The sequence below is a fragment of the Colletotrichum godetiae genome (assembly GCF_030913485.1).
Source record: "Colletotrichum godetiae strain CBS 193.32 chromosome Unknown BDP55scaffold_95, whole genome shotgun sequence".
Taxonomy (NCBI): Eukaryota; Fungi; Ascomycota; class Sordariomycetes; order Glomerellales; family Glomerellaceae; genus Colletotrichum; species Colletotrichum godetiae.
Genome location: NW_026851343.1, coordinates 88,979 through 102,800, shown reverse-complemented (window position 1 = coordinate 102,800; position 13,822 = coordinate 88,979). Strand labels below are relative to the sequence as shown.

At 48.6% G+C, this 13,822-nt stretch overlaps 6 protein-coding genes across 6 annotated transcripts; 4 read left to right on the top strand and 2 right to left on the bottom strand.

Annotated features, from left to right (window-relative positions):
- Positions 1–556: 556 nt before the first annotated feature.
- BDP55DRAFT_638826 (uncharacterized protein) lies at positions 557–1,183 on the bottom strand (the record flags this gene model as incomplete). Its single annotated transcript, XM_060573166.1, has 1 exon — positions 557–1,183. The coding sequence occupies one exon, from the start codon at positions 1,181–1,183 to the stop codon at positions 557–559; it is 627 nt and encodes a 208-aa protein (XP_060422135.1).
- Positions 1,184–2,524: 1,341 nt separating this feature from the next.
- On the top strand, positions 2,525–2,908 carry BDP55DRAFT_623776 (histone-fold-containing protein; the record flags this gene model as incomplete). Its single annotated transcript, XM_060571396.1, has 2 exons — positions 2,525–2,687; positions 2,745–2,908. 2 exons carry the CDS (start codon positions 2,525–2,527, stop codon positions 2,906–2,908), a joined length of 327 nt encoding a protein of 108 aa, XP_060422134.1.
- A 3,434-nt stretch (positions 2,909–6,342) lies between these two features.
- BDP55DRAFT_721488 (superoxide dismutase) lies at positions 6,343–7,327 on the top strand (the record flags this gene model as incomplete). The annotated part of the gene is made up of 4 exons (XM_060578519.1): positions 6,343–6,522; positions 6,587–6,785; positions 6,845–6,985; positions 7,056–7,327. Exons 1-4 carry the CDS (start codon positions 6,454–6,456, stop codon positions 7,325–7,327), a joined length of 681 nt encoding a protein of 226 aa, XP_060422133.1. The 5' UTR covers positions 6,343–6,453.
- Positions 7,328–9,156: 1,829 nt separating this feature from the next.
- On the top strand, positions 9,157–9,812 carry BDP55DRAFT_440333 (uncharacterized protein). Its single transcript, XM_060567583.1, has one exon. It carries the CDS (start codon positions 9,276–9,278, stop codon positions 9,666–9,668), a length of 393 nt encoding a protein of 130 aa, XP_060422132.1. The 5' UTR covers positions 9,157–9,275; the 3' UTR covers positions 9,669–9,812.
- Positions 9,813–10,221: 409 nt separating this feature from the next.
- BDP55DRAFT_686032 (uncharacterized protein) lies at positions 10,222–10,688 on the top strand. Its single transcript, XM_060576486.1, has 2 exons — positions 10,222–10,438; positions 10,471–10,688. Exons 1-2 carry the CDS (start codon positions 10,355–10,357, stop codon positions 10,654–10,656), a joined length of 270 nt encoding a protein of 89 aa, XP_060422131.1. The 5' UTR covers positions 10,222–10,354; the 3' UTR covers positions 10,657–10,688.
- A 228-nt stretch (positions 10,689–10,916) lies between these two features.
- Positions 10,917–11,318, bottom strand: BDP55DRAFT_510070 (JmjC domain-containing protein; the record flags this gene model as incomplete). Its single annotated transcript, XM_060567703.1, has 1 exon — positions 10,917–11,318. A coding segment is annotated over one exon (402 nt), but the record flags the coding sequence as incomplete, so codon positions are not given.
- Positions 11,319–13,822: the final 2,504 nt, after the last annotated feature.

The following is a 13,822-nucleotide window of genomic DNA, read 5'->3' as shown; positions in this document are numbered from 1 at the left end:
AGAACGAGGGCGAAAGTGACCCTCGTTGCGGATATGGCTGTGAAGAGTTAGAAGAATACCGAGCAAAATAGAAGCTTTCTCAGACTGTCTAGCATATTTAGTGATTTGTTGAAGGGAATAGAACACAACAGATCAGCTATTGAGGTTTGTCATGTCTTTTTATCAACCCGATATAAGAGCTTGAGGACTATTAATCGCACCTAGCTTTATTTTTTCGCCCTAGGCCAAACTGTTCTGCGTATAATAATAGCATTCACTAGAGCCTGAGATGGGGAATTCAGCGTTTTGAGTGCCACCCCAATCCTGATCTCACCACCTTGTCAATCAGTAACAACTCCCTGGAACTAATTAGCCGTCTGATTCCTAACACGACTATGATCAAATCTGATAAATGTGTCTTTGTAGAATCCGTTAAGTTATCTAACTAAACAGCAAGTCTACAATGTCTTCACCGGAACACTCTTCAAGCGACGGGTTGTCTGATATGGCGATTGAGGTCGGCAGACTGTACTCTGTGTGTTGTTTCCGAAAAGTTGCTTTAGAGTCTTGCGACCACTCATTCCCAGGTATTTCGAATGCCCCGATAGGGATAGAACAAGTGGTAGAAGCGTCTTTCCTGCCTCATCAGCATCTGTGAAACTGCCCCTGGTAAGTTGTGAGAATGCTTGCTGAAGGAGTGGATAAGGTCGATATCGCCAGGAAGGATATTAAGAGAGCCTTGGTGCTTGTGTTCATCTGATAGAGAGTTGCCGTTGGTGTCATACCGCTGAACTCGGCAGCGGAAACGGCCATTGTCCTCAAATCGTCCGAGGACGAGCGGCCGCCTCGCCGACTGCTTGATTGAAGTGGCAGATTTTGGCCACCCTAGACGTATGGAGTAGGCTTTCAAGTGGTTGTAGGAATGAGGGCTACAAGTTAGAGACCTCACGGAGAAGTCGACCAGTCCGGAGGCGGTCGGTACGACTGCGACTTTCAGCATGAGCACGTTGTGGCCAGAGACTTCGAACTCCTGCTTTGACGGCCGCTTTCGCTGGCCGGTCCGTTTCTCAAACGCCCTCTGATCTTTTGTTGCCACAATTTCTTGAACAAGACCATACTCCTTTGCTCGCCAACGTATCTTGCGCAGACACCGCCGGGGCGCGTCTCGGTACTGAGGTCTGCCTTCTTTCAGATAGAGCTTCATCCCTTCTACAATGATGAATACGGCGTCAATTCTAAGCGGATCGAGATCGTTGAAGCCGCGATATTCTACAGACGGTGGTTTGCGATGTAGTTTACAAAGAATATCGTATATGGTAAAGCAATAAATATTGTAATTATTGGCGGTGTTCGAGTCTCTCACAACCGGGTTTAACCAAGCCAACTCCGGCAATCTAGTTTCCAATTGAATTACGATATTGTCTCAGTGCTAATCAACTCTCACTCAAATGACGTAAAACCCACCAGATGGTTTCTTTGAGCACGGTATTCCGTTAGCTCTTTATGGACTGTGACTGGTCAAGTGCGTGCATCAGTATTACACGTAGGTAAGGTCTATACTGGCAAGTTCAATGAGCAATCTCAAGCTACATTCATCACATATCGGTGATGTTATCAAGAATCGTCCGTGACAACCATGAACATCTTCTTCTTTAGTTATGCTCTTGACATTACGTACTTGAACAACACTTAAGGATAGGCGAGTGAGTAACTCATACTAAATCTCGCCCCTTCTTGAACAAAAATTCCCTCGGCCCGATTGTAGCAGTTTGTCAACCTATGAAGAGGCTGGCCTTTGTTTGCCTTTACAAACCTTTACGTCAAGCTTGCATAGGTGGTCTTTACTATTATTGCATAATCTGTAACTACCTACTTTGAACCCGAAGCTCACGTAAATATTATCGAATCATCGCCAAAGGACCAATACAATACTCGAGCCGCATTAGCGAGGAAGTTCGTCCGCCGCCAATCGAGAAAGAAATTTCTATATTTGTATAGCTATTTTACAGGTCCTGAGCTATGACCTCATTCTTGTTACACAGAATCTGGCGTATGAATATGATATAGCAATGCTTTAGTAGCTCAAAGCCCATGAAAAGTCCTAGGTTGCGCTCAAGGGATAACATAAATAGCATCCGAAGAGTAAAGTCTGCGGCCTAATCTAGTGATATGCCACGTGCAAAGTTTCTGATTTAGGTCAAAAGGCAAGTCTAGGTTGCTCGTCGGCTAAGTCACATTATAGAACCTGCCCCATGATATCACGAGAATCCTTGCTAGATTGTAAGGAATGAGACATCATTCCTTTTTGCCCGACTACAGATGAGTGTCAATATCGGCCATTCACTCAATTCAACGGGTGGTAAGATGTGCTTTGATACAAGTAATGCTATCATTGCGGCTGCCCTCAAGCTCGCTCACGGCGTCAGACCATGAGCAACATTGTATGACACAGAGGGACGATGTGACGAAACTCCCTCACTCAATCAGTAATGACCAAGATATAAGAAGGATGGTCGTCTAGGGCACTACCAGCTCACAAACCAAGATGAATAAGCCTTCAACCTATGCTAACCCTGTGTCTCGTTACAAGTTCGGCAAGTTCGGCGCTAAACGCGAAAAGAAAAGCTTCAAGGATAACATCAGACGTATCAGCAAGCCAGACATACGTCGATTAGCTCGTCGCGGTGGCGTGAAGCGTATCAGTTACGGTTTGTGATAAGTCTTTCTATTATACCCTCTAGAATGGCACTGACCAATATTTGGAGATGTCTACGATGAAGCACGCGCCGCGATGAAGTCATTCCTGGAGAATATCATCCGCAGTGCAGTCATGTATTGCGATCATGCAAACCGTCGGACGATCACCTCGCTAGATATCGTTCATGCGGTGAAACTGCACAAGAGGGTATTATATGGGTACGGCCATTGAACCAGGGGCGGCCTAAGGGTTATCATATCTGTGGGGGTGGAGGTGAAACAACAGCAGCGCCACTTGCAGCTGATACACATCTCACGATGTTGAATATTCACAAGACGACGAAATTGTCGCGATATCAAGTATGTGTGATCAGGCAATGTGAGCTAGCTTGTATCATTTCTGCCTTAGTAGACCGAACATTGCAAAGGACTTAGCCAGTCCTACTGCTTTTCCGCTACATGGCAACCTAGTTCCGGCGGTAATTGATTAGAGCAGAATTCTCCCTCATCTTCGTGATGCAAAGTTTCCAGCTAAGCCAGGATAAACCAAGGCGAGCTGGTGAGCAACTCCATGTCAAAAGCATACAGGTCGTATAGCGGCCGGAGATGGCTGAAGCATCATCATCAGCAGGCTGGTTTCGTGGAGCAATTTGGTGGCCATCATATCGAGAAGTGCATGACAGCACAGCCGCTCGCTGTCTATCGAAAGAATACCGACTAAGCGGCATTCTACGGACATGCAACAAAAGAAAACGAGACAAACTATCCTGCCCTCGGGAACCACGCGGAGGGCCGTGAGTAAGAGAAAGCTCATGTTGTCCCTTTTATCGCGATTTGACCCCTCCTTCCATGTAGAGTTTGCGTTGCTTTGAAGGGACACAAAAAGCTAATGTCTTTTCGCGAGAACGCGCAAACTGGCGACTGTGCATATTTGGGCCCGCCTAGTCTCATTGCAACGCACGTCATTTTCGCCTGGGATGGACGGAGTGATGCTCTTGAAGGGATTTCTGCGCCCTGCAAATGTGCCGCAGGGCGGACGATGCACAGGTCGAGTACCGAGCGGTTGACGTTGGCAACACACGATCTAACTGGCTGTTGGCAAACGGACAATATGGGCATGATCCGATTCGCTGATTACCGGATGGCCCCATCTGGCCTACCGAAAGGTCCACTCGTGGCCGGCTGGTATTGGTCTTGTTTCTAGATCTCACTGTGGTCTGTGCTCGGATGTGGAAATTGCCTGGTACATAGAAGGGTATATCGGACCTTATTGAGGACGGTAACGAAAGTGAACAGTTCAGCCACCTGTGAAACAAGAAATATACATCGTCCACCACCTCGCGTAAAACACGGAGGATCTAATGGCATATCATGCGATCTGAGGTAGCCTGTAAGAATGCCTTGGTGGATCATTCTGGCCGTAGTGATGTCAGAATGCGTGAAGCCGAAATTGTCAACACAGTGTTATGGTGGGAGTGGGATGTCTTGGCCTGTTAGCGGGGTTATTATCTGATCGCCAACTATCCTGGACACACGCTTAGCAACCAAAGAATACTTACTTTCTCGATCAGGTTGGCTTTCGGCAAGCATTTCGCCATGCCCCTCGCATCTATTCTGCTGCGTAGACGCGCACAGCTGCGTAACGGTGTCATATGCTTAACTAGTGTTTTGAACAACCGCCGAAGCTTTTGCTGTACGCTTTCGGCCCTAGGCCGGGAACCAGTGGGCGCAATGCTCTTTTCAGTACTGCGGTGCCGGCTTTCCGGTCGCACAACGTTGCCGGCGCCCCCACGTCCTACATGATACGGCCGGAAACGGTCTTTCGGGGGGGTTGATTTTGCCATTTCAAGAGAGGGTGGGCAATCAAGTGCTTGGCGTACTCGGTGTCTAAAGTACGTAGAACGAAAAAGACGTAAAGACGTGGGAGAACAAGAGTCACCGATTCGTCTTTTTAACTCTCACCACCGGGAGTGATTGATTGCTAGGTCACAGTACGGTTCACGCGTTTCCATGCTGTTGTGTTCCCATGTGAACAACCCACACTAATAATCGTAACATCGCGGAGGGGAAACGGGCAGGCGTTAGCAGTAGCTGTGTTACAAACAGTCAGGACTATTATGACTAAATCAGTCGAGGCTCACCAATTTTTACCCACAGCTTGAGTACATACTTACCTCCGTGCCGAAGAAGTGGCTACACCGATCCCCCCTATCCTAGGAATCATGCGAAAGAATTTCGACAGGGCCATGCAGCTGTCCATGAAAATTTCTGGCTGCATGGCACGTTGTCCAGCTTTTTCACACGTTACTTGCCTGACGGACTGGAAAGCATAACAGCAACGCGTATCGACACGTTTCGATGCCATAGCTACGCCTCCCTCACCGAACTCTGTTCGCATTGGTCGCCAGTTGCAGTTCATCTTGAATCCCCCAGAATGTAAAATAGTGAACATCTCAATACATTCACCCAAACGTTGTGGGCTGCTGACATAACTCTTCCCGTTTCCGTAGCCCTCACTCAGTCAAGGATAGATCCAGTCAACAAGAGCATCATTGTGCGCTCTTCTCAGACTCATATGCCTCTATTGTTCAAGTTTTGAACACATGCGGCCACTTCTAAGTAGTCTAAGTGCTTTCGGAGAGTCAAGACACAAGCGCTTTCTAGCCAGTGTTTATCGTAGAGATACGAACGACAACGCAGCTTGCGAAAATGATGTTCCATGTAATCGGCAGGCCTTTTCAAGGGTGTGGCTAACTCGCTGTTTTCTCCCTACGCCTTGATGATGTATACCTCAAAAGGGCGTCGCAGATAAACGAGAGCGCATGAAGGAAGGATGAGGCTCATTCTGAGCATCAATATCAAGGATGAGTTGAGGATGGTTTCCCACTCGCCAACTAAGGCAGGAGGGCGCGTGAGAGACTGACTATGCGTAACGTTAGCGAGACTAGCAAAGAGACGAAAGTGAACTTGCAGGTAGAGAAGCTGTATACGGTCGCATGGTGCGAAGCCAGCCCATCCGCGATGTCGAATCTTTGGCTCTATGGAAGTCTCCTGTCCCATTAGCATAACTGTGCTGCGTCGGGGACGTTCGTTAGTAGTAAGTCTCTTTGTGATCTACCTAGGTCTTGCTGGGTAACCGCCAATGGATTGCGACAGGGCGTGGCATGACCTTGCGTAACATAACCTTGCCACGCTAGCTATGCTTGGTTTAGAGAATGTTGAATCATCAGTGGTACTGGAATTCCCACGAGCTGGCTCCCGCTGTTTCTCCGTAGCAGGGTTCACAAGCCGGGTCACGACCCTGATTCGGCTTGCGGCTGACAATTGCGTAGGATCAGCGGGGGAACTGCATCAGTTAGCTACTCCGCTGCGGTTCGTAATTCAAGTCTCTATCCAAGAGAATCCAACGTTAGGAAGCCTCTGTCTCAAATTTGAAGCGGTCGAAGCTGGGTACATTTTCTCCCAGGTTATCCCGCCGTTTGGTCAGCCTGTCCCGCCGGCTCCACATAACAGCCCTACATCTAGACACCTGGAGAGAATGCTGCGGTCGCTTGACTGGACTAGACCATCTATCCAATCAAACGCATAGCGCTTTGATTTGGACTCTGCATTTCGGGTAGAACCGTGACAGTGATGCTGTAGAAAGTCAACAAATATATATAATAGGGAAGTCACTGCGCCCACAAAGGTGACGATATACATCCTTTTACAGTCCCATCTCCGACCACGTTCAGTTCTCAATCTATTAGGAAAACGACTAGCTTGCAAAAGCCAAAGATGCGAAGTTCATTCGTTTTTCCGTCGCCGCTGCAGCTGTTTGCCAGCGCTGCATTGCGAGGTACTGGAGTATGGCTTTTCACCACCCCCCCCCCCAACATGCAACCATCCCGCTGACACTGCGTCGCCGCAGGAACTTGGCGATGCTCCATTCGTCAAAAACCCACAAGGTATCGTGTATGAGGCGATCCTTCCGGATAGACCCTTCTTCGAGGCAGGTTCCATGACTGGAAACGTACGAGGAATCATCACCGCCATGACAGCTCGGGACGGCAACGGTGTCGAGCTCACAGTCGGCTTTTCGAATCTGCCAACCGAGGGCGGCCCTTTTAGTACGTTGGGAATTGTTTGCGTCTGAATCACTCACATAAGTCTTTTCTAACGTTTATAGCCTACCACCTTCATGCGGATCCGATTCCGGAGGACGGCAACTGCACGAAAGCACTCGCGCACCATGACCCCTTCATCCGTGGAGAAGGTACACCGTGCGATGCCTCCAAGCCAGAAACTTGCCAAGTTGGAGACCTCAGCGGTAAGCACGGCTCTGTCGCCGGCGAGCACTACCGTCAGACATACGTCGATCGCTATCTTTCGATCGCCAGGCTCGTTTTTCGGCAACCGCAGCTTCGTGCTGCATTTCGCAAACAAGACGCGGATCACCTGCACAAATTTCAAACTGGTCGAAAGCGCTCCGCCATACAACAACGGGACCGGCATTCCCAGTGCGGTTCAGGCGACCGGTGCTGCACCTATTGCAACTTCTCATGACCATGTACCATTTGTCGGCGCGGCTTCGACACTGAGCGTATCAGTTTTCTTTCTGTGCTTGACGTGTACTGCAGCTTACCTGGTCCGCCGTGTTGGCGATATCTAAGTCTCGAGGTTGATGGATAACTAGATAACCTGAGTCTGAGTTTGCCTTTGAAACAGAAGGGGTTTCTAATGAGACGTCCATCAAGCTTTCAGTCGCACTTAGAATGTGATTTGCATACTAGTGTGACGAAAGTAGAGCGTGGCGTTCGTTTAGGCCATGTTCGGATGGAGGAACGCCTAAAGTCACTGCTGTTTCTACAATATAGTTTACTTGCTTGTTGGATTCATCTCCCGATTCTTTCCCCGCTACCTTCAGTATGATTCGTTTGCAGGAGACATTGTGAATAGACGTGGATTATTGAGCGCTGAGATCAATTCAACCATAGCGGTTTGAAAGGTAACAATGGTTTGTATTGACTTCCTACCGGAAAACGTACTTGAGGCTAAAGCGAGCAATGATATACGGCATTGACTATGAATGCTGCCGTCATGGACGTTAATGCGTCGAAAACCAGCCAGAACAGGCTCTGAGTGACATGAACTCCCTGAGTTTTTCGCCACACCTCTACAACAACACATAGCCCGACTGGACACCTTGGACTAAGCGCAATGATCTGCGAATGGCTACCCATCGCTCTTCACCGCTCTCCCTATCCCCACATACTGTCAATCAACCCGCACTGGCAGGCATTCAGCCGAAACTGCAGGTTTTGTTGGTATGCCTCCTTTCTCGTGGCGGTGTAAGCCGAATAGCCTTCTGCGCTGCAACCTCAGTTTCTCGTTTTCTTGTCGCTGCGCCAACCGAAGATACTGTCTGCGGATAATCGTCTGTTGAAGCACCTGCCTTCTCTGCCGGGCACTGCTCACTTCTTCGCTCGTTTGTGAAAGCTGGCGTTGCCATTTGGACACAATGATGTCTGTTTGACACTTGTGCAATCTACAAAGCGCTCGTTTTACGATGCCCTCAAGCTTAGCGTCCTCAAAATGAATGAAACTGGCTTCTTCGAGATCGCTACAGAGTCTCTTCTTGCAGCGACCGCCAGATTTGGCTTGGCCTAAACACTTCCCAAGCCCCTTCAAATTTATACGTCTCATAAACTCAGCGATCGAAAATAATCTGGATGCTACCATGATGCTTCAGCAGAAATGATCAATCAGTAAAACGAGCTTACTCTGAGTCCGATCAAGTAGATCACCATCATATAAATAGTTTGACCAGGCAAGGTGGGACTGTTATCTCTAGCGAAGGGTGTCAGACATTTGTCCTTCACTGAAACTGCCATGACCGAAGCACCCATCTAGGCGGCTAAGAATATGCGTTCATCGCGTGACGGCCATGTTATGCAATCGCAACCTCAAGCTTATTCCGCAGCTGCACACCAAGACATATGTTCGACTTAATATGCTCTAATATAGCTGAGAAAGCTCGTGATCTGGTGGCCTTTGCAGACCCCGCTATGAATGCTCGTCGGCTCACGCTCGCACGTTTACGTTTCCATGACTGTCACTTGGTCAAGGCTCACAAAGGTCTATTGTGCCACGGCAAAGATGGCCAGTCATCTGACACGAACGAAGCCTTCGCAAAGTCAATATGCATGGCATGACAAAACCACACGGGCAGATTTCGCACCTTCTCAATCAGCCGTCTTCGTTTGTCAGATAGCACTTCGATAGAGAAATGAAAATAGTAGAGGTCACCATAACGGCCTAGATGTTGGCTTCGGCAGTCAGCGCAACATCGAGGATGAACCTGGTGGTAATGTGCGTTGAATTTCCATCAGCTATCCCTAGTGCGTAATTCCATTTGGAAGCTCCTCGATTACCAAAATGTCAGAAGTATATCACAGGCGTAGTACATGGTGAGTCAGATGGACAGCAATTATATCTGTCCATGTCATAAATATCTTTCGATCTAATTCTAGTAAGGCTTTGGATTGCTCACCATGGATGGGGACTAGAGCCGGAAGCGGATTTGTCAGAGCAAACGACCCTCAGCACGCCTCTCTAGCATGGCCCCCACGGCGGGAATGATCTGTTTCCTATTACCTCCACTAGAATGCTCCACTCAAGGACCACACAGACCAACCACATACCCCTCTTTTGTCAGCTGGATGCGTACGTGGATCAGGTTCGGAACAAAGCAGACAACGGGAATGATTGGCATCTTCTTCCCCATGGAATGGACTGTAATCTGCCAGTGCGCATTCCAAACTTTCCGGCAGGTGTGTTCCGGTCGAGGGGCGCTCTCCAACTTCCATGAGGGTCTACCATTCGAGTCTGTAGTACCGTTCAATGAAATGTTTGGGACATCCAAGCAGTGCAGAGTCACGAAAACACCTGCGATAGGTCGTTTCTGCGTGTCGAGTACTTGCACAGTGATTTGCATAGCTGGCGAATTGTGACTTGCTGTACGTAGGCGATGTTGGAATCTTTCCAAGCACATGGCACTGGGTCCTTTTGTACTCCATCATGGCTATGAATATATTCAAGCTAAGTGAAGCACGTCGCATGAATGGTTCGAAGAAACCAATGTGATCATTTATTCTGCGATAATTGAAACTACCATGGTAGGATAACACGTTATATCGCGTCCGATGTTATGTAAATAACGAGCTAACAAGTGCGAGTGGTGATCAACCTCTTACCAACTTTCTGCGCAAACCCCTCAATTTCTTGGCCGTAAGAGGCTTCCAGCTCTATATCACATATGATCTAGTGCGTGTAATGAAGTGGGCAATCCATAACATCCACGAAAGTGTAAAAGGCAAGTATAACACTTGTCAAGGATGTAGCGTTCTCATCCTGTGACACTAACAACTTCGGTTCGCATACCGATACATCAGATATAACATCTCGAAGTAGATACCTTTGCTAAGCTGTCAGCTGCTATAACACTCAGGCCCGTGCACCTGCCTGCCTGACTGCCAAATGGCAGTTTTCCATGCTTTGGAAAAGGAGACGGCGCATGTTCGTGATACACACTATTGACATTGGGGTCATCAAGCATTAGAGATTCCGTTAGCAGGACGAGCCTCGAGGCCGGGAGCTCGCTACGACATTCTTTCAGCCCCACCTCCGACGAGACCTAATGGCTTGCGCACTGGCCCTTGGCGGATGTTCTTTGTTCTATTTCCTTTTCCTTCTTCAGTGGCATCTTCTTGTCTGCGGGTCTGTGATCCTGCCAGCGGATCGGCTCACTCAGAGGATCTTTCGCATACTCAAGGAACCGCTCTGCCCAGGCGTCGATGGAACGTTCTAAACCAATTCATTCAGGTCTCTGAAGCAGCTCGACGACATCTTGGGCACAACGGCCGCACGTGTCTGTCCATCCTAGAGCTACATCTCGCGTCGGTGCAACTTATTCCACCATCTAACATGCACGCCCAATAACCTCCTCATATCAAAAGAAATCTTCACAACATGTCATCCATTCTATGCCATCGCATATTTGCTATCCTACTACGTATGCGTGGATTTCTTCAATTAAAACTCGATGTATTTTCGCCTAGCTTGTATGGCGTTCCTGGGGCCTTTTGGCTTCAGACCTCGCGCGTCAAATCCTCTTGGGAGACGCCACCAGTATGCCCACATCGATCACGGCTGCAACAAGTGTACGTCGATACGACTTGACCGCAGTTGCCCCACATCACGTTGACAGCCTCTGCGAGGTTCTCCCCCATATTGACGACTTGGTGGTATGTCCCTGGGAGAGTGACTACCAGCTCTCCTTCTCGACAGATTATCTCACTGAAGTCAATGCCCCAGTCACGGAGAGCCTCAGTCGTTACGAGCACATTTGTATGCCGCACAAACTGTGAGCAGTGTGGCGCTGCGCGTTGAGGCCTACGGGCTTGTGCGCGCCACTGGAATGTCTCGCGGCATTTCTTCTCGAAGGCTCTCACATTCTCTTGCTCTGGCGTGACGAACAGCCATCGCTTGGGGGCACCCCAGCGTACCATGTTGACTGATGGCACAGCGAGGTCCTCTATATGCATGCCGCTTCCAGTGAGTGCATGTTTCGCATAGTACAGATAAGACGTCGTGATGCCCGGCTTGGCATCGTCCACGAACAGGCTCTTAAGCTGAGGGCCGCAACTCAACAACGACGATGGCTTACCAAGCAAACAAGACCAGTCGCCAATATAGTACTGGCCGTGCATGGCTGTGCGTCTTCGCAGCGCATCAGCTGAGAAGAGGCTGTTGTTATTAAGGACTGCGGGCGCGTATTCTGTGAACGAAACCATCTTCGGGCGACGATATGCGGTGTTAGCGTATTGTAAGTGAAACACAGCGTTTCCTCGCCGCGAAGGCCTGATTTCCGTCATGTAGAAATCCACTCTAGACGTGTCGTCGTCTGTTTCCAGTGGGAAGCTGGCGATTCCATTTTTGGTAAAAATACCTGCCGGACTGTAGTCGGCGATGCGGCAATGCCAAAAGCCTTTGGCTACTGTGTCTGGGTCGTTGCAAAATCGGGCCAACGTAGCACTGGTACTAGGGCCCAAGTCTTTCAAAGTGATGGTGACTGGCTCAGAGGTAGGACTGAGAAGTGATGAGATCGGTCGCGATGAGGAACCCAGCGTCTGCGATTTCTTGTCGGTATCCATAATTGTGAAGTGGCGTTCTTTGCGATGTTGACACCCTCATCTAGCTCCTGTTGTACAAGAATATTCCAAAGTTGTGCGGAAACTTAGACTGGGACGGGGACTTAAATGCCAACAGCTGCTTTCACTTCAACCGGCCTTTAGTCAACCGATGCTCTATTTCAGTCATGTTTTGTCATGAAAAAGCCTTTCAGACACAAGGTCACAGAAGCACATGAATAAGAGGGCTTCTCTCTGCTCTGTTTTGATACTTCATACCATATGTCAAACATTTGATCCTAGATGATACTGCTGGTTGTTGACCTATTTGTTGATTTCACAATATCTTAGGAAGAAAAGTTTCTCTCGCTACCTGGTTCATTATCTCAGTCCATTGATCGGCCCACAAATCAATGAAGTGACACAGCTCTTTATAGCTGTTGAAGAGCCGATGCCATAATAGCTCAAGGATAGCTTTGGACCCGCGCTACAATTTCCTGTCGCTACATCGCATCGGATGAGATCGAATGGAGCTGGAATCGGTTTGTATTGGCGCACGATGTATTGGCACGACTTATATTGGAGTCTGTTTTGGTCGAGAGTGCCGGGAACAAATTCCTCATTTTCGGCTCCTATCCGTCTGTGGAAGGGAGCAAACTGCCCTCCTTAGTTACTGGGTGTGAAAAATTTGAAAGTGCCATCATCTGTACAAGTATTGAACCGATCTACTTGACGAGACGCCATATCACACTCGAATAAAGTCTGACTGGTTGATGACCGAGCTGACATCGACGCCACTTCAGCAAATTAAACAGGAGCAAACGCACGCGTCAGGTTGTTCATGCACCAGGTACCGAGCTAAAGGATCACCTCAGACTAGTGTCATCAAGGCAAAGCAAACGAATCAAATGTGTTGAGAACCAAAACGGAGAGAAAATCAGTGGCGACAAATTCTTCACCTACTAAATCTAGTCTGACCTCCACGTTTTCCCCCTTTCATTGTCTAAGGACCCCCGCATTTTTGCCTGTCTGGTTGTTCTGCCTTAGTTCTGCCTGGGCTATTGAGACGGCGGGGTTCGGCTGTGTTGCGTTGCGATCAAAGGTCAATCCCAAAACCGTTGTTCCCGTTCTCTTGGAGCAAAGTTGCGTACCGCAGCTGCAAACCTGCGCTCCGTTCACTATACAGGCGCCCTAGACGATTGGCCGATCGCTAGGGCGACGCAAAGACATGAGTTAGATATACTGATTTTAAGAATCTGAACCTCAGTCTATTCTATAACTATCTAACGAATGAACTAGCATTGGATATCAGGATATGGCTCCCCTTTGGCAGTAAATAATTAATATTATCGTGAATATCATAACTCTCTCTTAACAACCGCAACTCCTTTTGTTTCCAGCGCTCAAAAGATTGCTTTCTAAGCTCGGTAATATTACCGAAAGCTGTAGCTAGGAAATCAAGGTCTAAAAGAAAAGCAACAGACCTTCGCCTCGCGGTGCCTTTCGGCTGTGTTCATGGGTGGGTAGACTTGTGGCTGGCCCCCAGGCGCCTCTGTGGCGTCGCAAGCATTCTTGACAAGCCACTTGAAGTGCACGCTCTGTTGGAAGAGCCCAGCCATTTTCGGAGCCATGCCGCACTGACCATCAGACTGCTAAATCAGCCACAATCATGACGCGCAGCATCGCCGGGCCAACCGATAGACGCCTGAGCGGAATGTTATGTCCGATTATTCTACTGTACTCCTCACAAGCAGGTTCTTTGGGAATCGCGCTGTACTCATCAATCGATTTCGCCCAAAGACGAACAGGCAGCGTTTCCCTTCCCAACTTAACACTCGGCCTAATGACTTCCGAAGACGCGATAATCAATTGGATCGTCAACATATCTCATCCCGACGATTCTACTTTTCCCGCAGTATCACCAGTCGTAGCAGCAGTGACAAGTCACAGAGACCGCACCCACAAGCGTAAACGAA